This window comes from Penaeus vannamei, chromosome 27 (assembly GCF_042767895.1).
Source record: "Penaeus vannamei isolate JL-2024 chromosome 27, ASM4276789v1, whole genome shotgun sequence".
Taxonomy (NCBI): Eukaryota; Metazoa; Arthropoda; class Malacostraca; order Decapoda; family Penaeidae; genus Penaeus; species Penaeus vannamei.
The window spans coordinates 25,508,957-25,518,956 of NC_091575.1; the positions used below are offsets into that span (position 1 = coordinate 25,508,957).

A 10,000-nucleotide genomic window follows, 5' to 3' on the forward strand; every position below is an offset into this window, starting at 1 on the left:
TTGGATTTTTTTTTTTTTTTTTCAAATATTTGCCCCAACTCATCTTTGGCCAAAGTCAACTTAACTCGGTCATTGAGTTTATTTATTTTTTATTATTTGTGTTTTAATGTTTTAAGAATTATCTTTTTTTTTCTTCTCTCTCTCTTTTGAGTCCTGAGTCTCGGCCGAAGATGCGAATGTTTGAAGCTGAAATGAGCTTTGAAAAAAAAGTAAAAGAAAAAAAAAATATCTGCCGAGATACCACATTTGACGGTCTCATTGCTGAAGACAAGAACATGGTTTCGTCTACTGATACACACGAGAGTCAAAACATACGAATCTTTCTCTCTCGATAATACACATATCTACAGGCCTTCTATAACCACTTCGACGATATATATACGTCAACAATAATGATAAAAAAAATGATAATAAATCATAATACTCAGAAATGCGCAAAAACACGCAACTACGGCTGCCCAGTATGCTATGAGATCCTACTGTTGCGAACGATCAGACAGGGAGAAATGTTGAGAGGCTTCTAGGGTGAAAACTATGCAAGCTTGATACACACTCTAACCCTCCAAGCACCGGGGATTTCCAGTCAAGGAGAAATCCGGTAGAAGTAAAGCTCCGTTTGAGAGGATTTCGGATTAGGAAGAAAAAAAAGGAAGACCAAATCCTTGAAGCGGTTTGTTTGTATTTTTTAAACCGGTGTTCGAAGGTTGAAGTGTTGAGGTTCTGGTCTCGCCATTGCACATGCAACACCGGGGGTCAAGTCATCTAATGATCTTTCCACTAATTCTACTGACTAAAGTGTGTGTGTTGGCGAATGTGACTTCTTTGTACTTGTGAGTGTGAAGCGTTTGTTTCTTAATATGTTTTCCTGTTCAGATTATCGTGTTGGGAAAGTGCTTGTGCTAACTGTACGTGTGCCTGTATTAGTTCTGATATGCATGTGGGTGCTTGTGAAAAATAGAATCAATCGTATGTTTTCGTCTCGTTATACATATGGTTGGAATGCTTATCGACAGTATGAAAAAAAGTCTGACATTCATGGGATAAAAAAGGACGAGTAACGCGGGAGTCATGCTTCGGCCCAAGCAACCACACAGAGTGGACGCAAGTACATGGCAAAGAATCTGAGTCCTCAAATGCGGCATGTTGGCTTGTGGTTCCAAAGTATCCAAAACCACCAGTGAAAAAAATAACATTTCAGGCAAACAGACGTAAATAGTAAAGCTCATTTCTGCAGTTTTATTTTTTAAGGTGGCTTTAGGTTGTAATTTTATGCCATAATTGACCGATTTTTTTTATAGATATATATAGACTTTAAGTTGCGACCTCACGTTTGCGTAAACCGCTGGCCAAGACGCGAGAAATACAACACTACTACATTCTCTTAAAGGGAGTTTAGAGAAAACTTTGAAACTTTGGTGCTCTGAACCCTGCATATGTATGAAGAAGTCCGGCGAAGCTTATCAAATAGGGTTTTTAAAAGATCCCATAGTGTATGGCAGTTATCTATCTCAGCATAAATCTCTTTAATCGCTTACTAACAGTAGGAAAGGCTGCTAAAGAGGTGGCAGCTGAATAGCAGGTGTCGGCCATAGCATAAAAGTACCCCCCATAGCAGGGCTTTTGTGTGTGTGTGTGTGTGTGTGTGTGTGTGTGTGTGTGTGTGTGTGTGTGTGTGTGTGTGTGTGTGTGTGTGTGTGTGTGTGTGTGTGATAATCTACGATGCTACCTAGCGTGTCAGTCCTGTGCAATCTCAAATGGCAATATTGACAGCTGCCCAAAGACAAAAAAGGAGTTCAGTGAGGATTTCTCTCTCTCTCTTTCTCTCTCTTTTTTCTTTCTCTCTCTCTAAGCTGCGGTTGTTTTGATCTGGCGAGTGTATATGCTAAAAGAAGACAATAAAAAAAGGAAAAAGAAAATATCTGAACTTCATTTCAACAGGAGTAATCAACACTAGACAAAATCGTTGGATGAGAAAGGCTGCCTTGCCATTTTTGCCAACTGAGGTAGTCATCTCAAAAAAGGTGCAGTACAGAGGGGGCGCTGCAGTTACGATCAATATAAATAAGGTAAATATTCAAATGTCTTGAAGTTTGAAGATGAAATGCACAAGTAGTATGTATATAGCCTATGCTCCTTAGCCTCTCAGTGGACGTTAAGTGAAGCAATAACACAAAAAAGAATAACTATGGTATATATATATGTATATATATATATATCTTATGGACATTGGCACAAAAACGCTTACCTCCAAGGGGTACTGTCCACACGGAAGTTCCGGTGAGAGGCATTTTGTAAACAGAGGGTCCGTTAACTTGGTGAAAATGAGTGTATTTTTTTTTAAGATGACAAAATTCGTTGATTTAATTGGTTTGAACTTTCGGCAATTGTTAATCATGTATTTATCATATATTTACAGAGTTTCACATAAAGAGGAAACTTAGTTAAGGAAAAGTAAATTTTCATCAAGAGACTTTAAAATAATTTGAGTAAGTGTAACCTTAACTGTTGGAGATTCAGAATTCTTAATTTAGAAATGTTCTTAGGGTAATGCTAATGTACTGTATCCGAAGAATACAAGATGCAGTAATTTTAGGATATTATTAAGGCATAAAGTGTATTGTATCAAAAGATCTACCAAGGTGCATAATTTTTCTTCTCTCTCTCTCTCTCTCTCTCTTAATGTGTACCTACATATGTAAGATGACTGTTTGCTTCATCTCAACATAAGACCCTGAAATGTGTATTGACCCGAAGCTCCAAAGTTCATTGGTGGTACAAATTTACAGTTCTGACTACGAATACGCAGGTAAATTGAAAAGGGATGATTGTGTCTACTGAAGAGGTGGCACCGATTCATACCAGCTTTAACTACAGTGAGATAATAAAAGAGCCAATATCAGTCATTATTATCATTATCATTATTCTTCTCTATCAAGGTTTTAAGGATTATTATCATCATAGGAGAATCAAGTTCTACCTAAAAAGCATTTCTACTTTGCACCGGAGTAAAGAAATATTGGACAGCTGTCTTCAGTCACGTGTCGATTTGAGATTTTTTTTTTATTTCTTTCTCTCTTACAAAAAAAAAAGAAATTATCTATATATATAGAAACATATTTAGTCTTTACCTTTATATATATATACTGATACCATTAGAATCAACAAAAAATGAATAAATATATATATATACACAGTCTAGCGTCTCCCACACATCAGTCTAGAAATTTTTGTGCCTAAGCTACGCAGTCAATGTTTGAAATGGGGTTGACAAGACTATACTCCGTCCAGTCACGGGAAAGAAAAGGAATGGCACCTCACCCAAAAATCTGGAGAACTTCGATTCGGCAAATCTCATATAGAAAAAAAAAAGAAAATGGTATTGAAGGCAGCAAATTTGAACAAAAAAATAAAAAATATATATACATGATAAAAAGGACACAAAACACATCTTAACACAAGGAATCAGTGTCAGCTGATTTGACGAAGAGACGAGACTTGGCGAATCGGAGTAACCCGGAGTCAGGGTGGGTTGCCATCTCTCTTTCTTTCGTGAGACTGGATGCACTATAAATATTTGTATGAAGATTCAAAAGCTGAACATGCTCAGATTTCCAGAGATTCTGCACTCGCTCATGCTCGATGCTGTATAAGTAAGTCTCGCGCTGCTCATTCTCCAAGGTGTGTAATAAAGTGAAGGCAAGTCATCACCATCAGTAAGGCAAAATTTGAGAAATGAAAATAATGATGAAATAATAACAAATATAAAAAAAATGAATAAGAGGAGTAAAGGACACATCTTCGGTCTAGGAGTCTGCAGGCCCTCGATTGGGGGATGTGGTCTGGCAGACCCGAAGCATCGAATGTGCATTTGTGAGCTTGTTTTTATCTTTTTTTTTCTTCTCTTTTGCTTGGGGATAGATGAAGAAGTGGTCTGAACAGCCACTGAGTCCCGGTGGCTTAACAAGAAGCGTTAACTGAACAATGGAAAAAAAGAATGATAAAAAGGAATTGCCAAACGATGATTCTCGGCCGCTTCAGCCTTTTTGGGAAATTTGAAAAGCGGTCTCGACTCCTACAGAAAGATAGGCCTATCTTATCCTAGAGCGCCTCTTCGAAGGGAGGGGAGGTGGGGGGAGAGGTACTCCCACCCCTCCCCCACCCTCTAGGACCGAACCCTTGGTAACTGCAGCGTCCCGGGTCCTCCCCACCCCCCACTACCCCCACCCCTACATCTTCCACTGCTTCTCAAAGTCATCCTACATGATTTTTTTTTTTTTTTTTTTTTTTTTTGTCCATAGGCTCCCTACCGTACGAAAGAGGCAGAGAAGGTGAGGCCTAATCGTGACGTCATATCCTTTCCTCAAGCGTTCCTCTTGTGTGTATTTCCCTCACCGTTCTGTCACGTTCTCTAAGAGCGACTATTTCATTTAAAAAAGGAAACAGTGATGATAGTAATAATAATAAGAATAATAATGATCATAATAATGAAGACAATAATAATAATGATAATTATAACACTGCTGATGCTAGTAATGGCAATACAGGTGATCGTAGTAACAATAACAATAATAAATAATGTATGAAAAAAGGGGAAAAAAATAGTCGCGCCCTCACACTAGGGAAACCTCGGCCGCGGTGACTAAGGCATGCACGCTGAAGAAATGCACTTTGTCTGACACGTCTAACAGTTATCTAACAACACACAATCTCCTATCTTCTTTCAGATAACGAACCTACGTTTCAGTTTTCAGAGGAGTTTTAGAATGTCATTCACTGTAATAATTTTTTTCTTGCTTTTTTTTTTCTTTAAGCTGCGTAGTGAACCTAAGATTTGTTTGATTTTTTCATGTATATATATTTCTGGTTTTTATTATACAATTGATACTGAAACTTAATCCAAAAGTCGTTTTAGTATTCTTTATCAATTTTTAGAATTTCTGTTATGCTAGTTCTCTTTTATAGAAAGATGAGCGACATAGGGAAAAAAGAAACATGAATATATTATTATCGTCATCATCATGGTGATGATAACGCTTGCAATGAATCTTCCTCAGTCCTCCCATGATCAGTTTATTATTATCAATGTTGTTTATTATCATTTTAGTGATGTGTGTCTCTTTTGAAAGAAAATAAATCCTATAAATCCCACTTTTTTGGTGAGATTATCCCTCTGAATTTTGTTCGAGTTATGAACAACGAAATTCCTAGTGAATGTCATGTCCTGTAGAGATTTTGTAAGGGTTATAGCACCCTTTCAGTGTAGGAAATAGTGTTTCTCCTTTAAGAAATTCCCCCTTTGTGATCCGCACACCCTTTGAATGGCGTCTCTAAATGTTATCTCCCATCGAAGGAAAGCTTTATGATTATTATTATTTAAACTATCCCCTTCTCCCATGTTCAAAGCCCTCGGGCAATATATAAACTATCATTTTTTATTACCTTGTTTAATCTGTATGATATCACCTTTCACCCTTATTCCCTCCCTCCCTACCCTTTCCTCTCCCCTCCCCATCTCTCTCCCTCTCTCTCCCTCTTCCCCATTCCTAATCCCCACCCCAACCCCTGGCTTCTATCCATTCCATACCTACCACTCCTACTTGAGGATAGGGAAGGGGAGAAGAAGGGAAGGACTTAGATATAATTTTTTTTTTCGTTCTTTCTCTTAATGTTTGGACCAAGAGGCATGGGCTTACATCTGGTCGTACCTTCATCTCCAGTTCTCGCATCTTGTTGTTCAGCATGATGCTCTTGCGCGTGATCTTCTCTCCCGGGCGGTTAATGCGCAGGACCCACGGTAACCACTGGAGAAACACGCTTTTCACCTGGGGTCGAGACGAGAAGAAAGGGAAGAACAAGCAGGTTAGTGGTGGATATCGGTGGGCAAAGCGTACCTTCTTTTTTATCTGTTTTTTTTTTCTAATAAAAGTTTTTTGTTTTTTTCTCTTTTCTTTTTTTGTCTCTCTCTCTCCTTCATTTTTTTTTTTTTTATCCATTTCACAAAAAAATAGATTTATATTTTCCCCCACTCGGTTTCACTGTATGTGCGTGTTGTGTATGTGTGTGCATGCGCGCGGTCCGTGGGTGTCGGGGGGGTGTTGGAGGGGTGTGTCGATGCGTGTATGTAAAGGGCGTTTCTAAGAGGTGGGGGAGAGAACAGAAGTCGCCTCGAAAGGAAACACAAACAAATGCATAACGGCGGAGAAGGGACCTAAGATTTTTTTTTTTTTTTTTTTCGTGAAGGTGAAGGTGGAAGGGGGTTATTGAGGCGCGTCTGCGAAGAACAAGAACAAAGTTGTGTCTCGCGGCGCTGTTGGTTGGTTGGATCGCATGCCTGAATACTGTTCTGTCTGTGGATGCCAAGGTTGAGGCGGGGCAGTCCTGGAATGGGGATTCTGGTTAATGACAAGCGGTATATATACATATGGATACAGCTCTCGCTCTCGCTCTCTCTCTCTCTCTCTCTCTCTCTCTCTCTCTCTCTCTCTCTCTCTCTCTCTCTCTCTCTCTCTCTCTCTCTCTCTCTCTCTCTCTCTCTCTCTCTCTCTCTCTCTCTCTCTCAAGTTATATAGGCATTCTCTCGCTATGTTTATCGAAGGAAAATACACACGTTCTCTCTTTCCTTTTTTATTTTTTATTTATTTATTTACTTATTTCTTTTTTTTTCTTTTTTTTTTTGCTTCTTTTTGTATGTTATGTAATACGCCAAAGATTCGTGACAACATCTACCTACTCACGACTTCAATCCTTAAACTTAAAAATATAAATCAGACTATATATTGGGTTTCTCTGTCAAGGTGTAAGTAAGGAAAGTGAAAATAACTGGATATTCATTGCCTGTGTGAGCTTTACTAATTATGCGATTTTCTTAATGTCTCCGAGAATTCTTAGCGATAGTAACGTTATCAGAATTCTTTCGACTGTCTTCATTCATGCATATTGCACCTTTTTTATTTTTATTCTTCATTTTTTATAGATTTCCGACACTGTTCATTGTCTATAAAATTCCTCGAAAATTACCAATCTATATATATCCTTACAACCCTATATCTATACATAAAACCTAGATCTGTCAGCCAAAGTGAACTCCCATAGCTATGTGAATGAAAATCCCGTACAGTAGTCTCAGTAATGGAATCGATATAATAGAAGGGTACTGTAAATGTACGTATAAAGGGAATGATAAGAAATTACCGTAACCCCGTGAGATTTAGTGTAATGAAATTTCCAGTCTCGAAATCTCACGGTCTTGAAAGGAGTCTGACACCGATGGGGATTCAACCGAGAAGGAAAATGAATAAAAGGGGAAAGGAGGAAGGAGAGAAGGAAAGAGGGCAAGAGAGAAAGAGAGAAAGAGAGAAAGAGAGAGAGACAGAGACAGAGACAGAGACAGAGACAGAGACAGAGACAGAGACAGAGACAGAGACAGAGACAGAGACAGAGACAGAGACAGAGACAGAGACAGAGAGAGAGAGAGAGAGAGAGCAGGGAGAAGAGAGAGAAAGCAGGGAGAAGAGAGAGAGAGAGAGAGAGAGAGAGAGAGAGAGAGAGAGAGAGAGAGAGAGAGGGGGAGAGAGAGAGAGAGGAGGGAGAAAAGAGAGAGAGAGTGAGAGAGAAAGAGAAGGGAGAAGAGAGAGAGAGAGGACAGAGAAGAGAGACAGAGACAGACAGACCCAGAAGAAACCAGAAAAGGACACAGAAAGACAGTAAGCGGTAAGTACAGAGAATAATGAAAAAGAGATATGCAGGAAAACGTGCCTTAAAGTTGAAACAACGATACGTGAACCAGGCTCGACGCAAGAGAAGGAAGCCAAGGAAACAACCAATTACAAAGAGGAAGAAAAAAAGAACGAAGGACCAATTCCTTTGCGACTTAGCATATGGCACTTTTCGTAATCTTTAAGGTGAATGAAGTGAGCAGGAGAGAGAATAAACACTAATATAGAAAGAGAAAGAGAAAAAGAAAAAAAAATGTATACCCCACTAAAATAGAAAAAAAAACGAAAATAATGCTTTATATCCTCAATAAACAAAAATTGAAAAAGCAAATATTACGAGAAAAAAAAACGAAAATAATATATAAATGCTTTATATCTTCCCCGATAAACATAAACGAATTAATAGACTGCTTTTTTCGTCGCTAATGACCTAATCTGTCAACGCGGCAGATTAATTTCAAATAATCAATCAATGAAACTGCTAGCGATTTTTCATTACTTTAAGACATAATGGAAATATATCACTCCGTTAATTCTGAAGCGGACGAAATCTATGCAAATAAAGCTAAATCTTCTGAAATGTATAACCACAAGTAGACTAATAATCAATTTGAAAGTAAAGGAGATTGACAGTTTATACATTACGGGAAATAAAGGTCAGCTGTACGTTATAATTTGCATGTGAAATGATAGACTTGACATGGTCGAGGACACGTTTCTAGTAATTTAGTCATAAGAGATCGTCTATTTTCTATTGGGATTCTTTGAAGAAGCTTTAGAAGAGAAATTTGAGAACCGAAAAACAATGCTGCTTAATGAATGAAGTCCACCACCTTCTCTTGGATCAACTCAAGAACATACGTATTCTAGAAGAGAGAGAGAGAGAGAGAAAGAGAGAGGGAGGAAGGAAGGCAGGAAGGAAGAGAGAGAGAGAGAGAGAGAGAGAGAGAGAGAGAGAGAGAGAGAGAGAGAGAGAGAGAGAGAGAGAGAGAGAGAGAGAGAGAGAGAGAGAGAGAGAGAGAGAGAGAGAGAGAGAGAGAGAGAGAGAGAGAGAGAGAGAGAGAGAGAGAGAGAAAGGGAGGGAGGGAAGGAGAGAGAGAGAGAGAGAGAGACAGAGACAGAGACAGAGACAGACAGAGGCAGAGACAGAGACTGAGACTGAGAAAGTGACAGAGAAAGAGACAGAGACTGAGACTGAGACAGAAAGAGACTGAGACAGAAAAAGAGACAGAGACAGAGACTGAGACAAAGACAAAGAGAAAGAGACAGAGACAGAGACTGAGACATGAGAAATAGACAAACAGAGACAAAGACAGAGACAGACAGAGATAGAGACAAACACAGAGAAACAAAACACACCACAAAAATAAACAAAACAAAGGAAAAAAAAACGGCCAAGGAAAATCACGTCCCCAAATCGAAACCTACTGTTAACAGAGGAAACAAAAGGTTCAACCAACTTTAAGATAAGACGAGCCAAGGAAGTCTTCCTATCGCCCGCAGACTGTGCAACCCCCCCCCCTCCCCTCCCCTTTCCCTCTCCCTTTCACCGTCTTCGTCTCTGCTTGAGAATCATTGATCATTACGGGTTTTGATTATCTATTTGGCTGTCTATCGGTTGATGCCAGTTTTTTTTTTTCTTTTCTTTTTTTTTTCTTTTTTTTTGAGGGGGTGTCATTGTAATAGTGTAAGTTGTTGTTTTTCTTTTTTTTTTTTTTGTACAACATCGATTCTATGATGATTATTGAAAACGTTTTTTTTACGCTAATGCTCTTGATAATATAATTTTCTTATTTTCGTTAACATTATCGTATTCATTATTTAAATCCTTATCACCAAATATTATTAATCGCAAGAGAAAAAAACAAATTACGCTCATCACAGATCATCAAGCAATATAAGAAACCCAATCATTATTAGATTTAATATTACTGGCAATATTAGTATTATCTAAGTTTATTATCATAATATCCTTATTATCATTATTATTATTATTTTACTGCTATTCCTATTTGTTTACTTTATTCTCATTCTTGATTCCCCTATCCTTATCACTGTTATCATTAATGTCATCCTTATTATCAATATTTTCATTTGACTTTTTACTGTAACTATCGCTATTGCTATCAACAACCTCGTTATACTTAACAGTCCTATTGTAACGCTATTAATGGTATTATAACTAGACCTTATCAATCTTCTGGTCATGTTACTACCGTTGCTACGGTTACCGCCATCATTATTACTATTATTACAGCTATTATTAGACGTAGTAAGGATGGGCC

General features: G+C 38.2%; 1 protein-coding gene across 5 annotated transcripts in view; it reads right to left on the bottom strand.

Moving 5' to 3' along the window:
- LOC113811765 (neuronal acetylcholine receptor subunit alpha-7) overlaps positions 1-10,000 on the bottom strand; it is a 427,407-nt gene that overhangs the window by 32,346 nt on the left and 385,061 nt on the right. For all 5 annotated transcript variants that reach the window (XM_070141081.1, XM_070141078.1, XM_070141076.1 and 2 more), the window contains exon 10: positions 5,706-5,822. In XM_070141081.1, the coding sequence (XP_069997182.1) occupies positions 5,706-5,822 (117 nt within the window). The remainder of the gene's footprint in view (positions 1-5,705; positions 5,823-10,000) is intronic.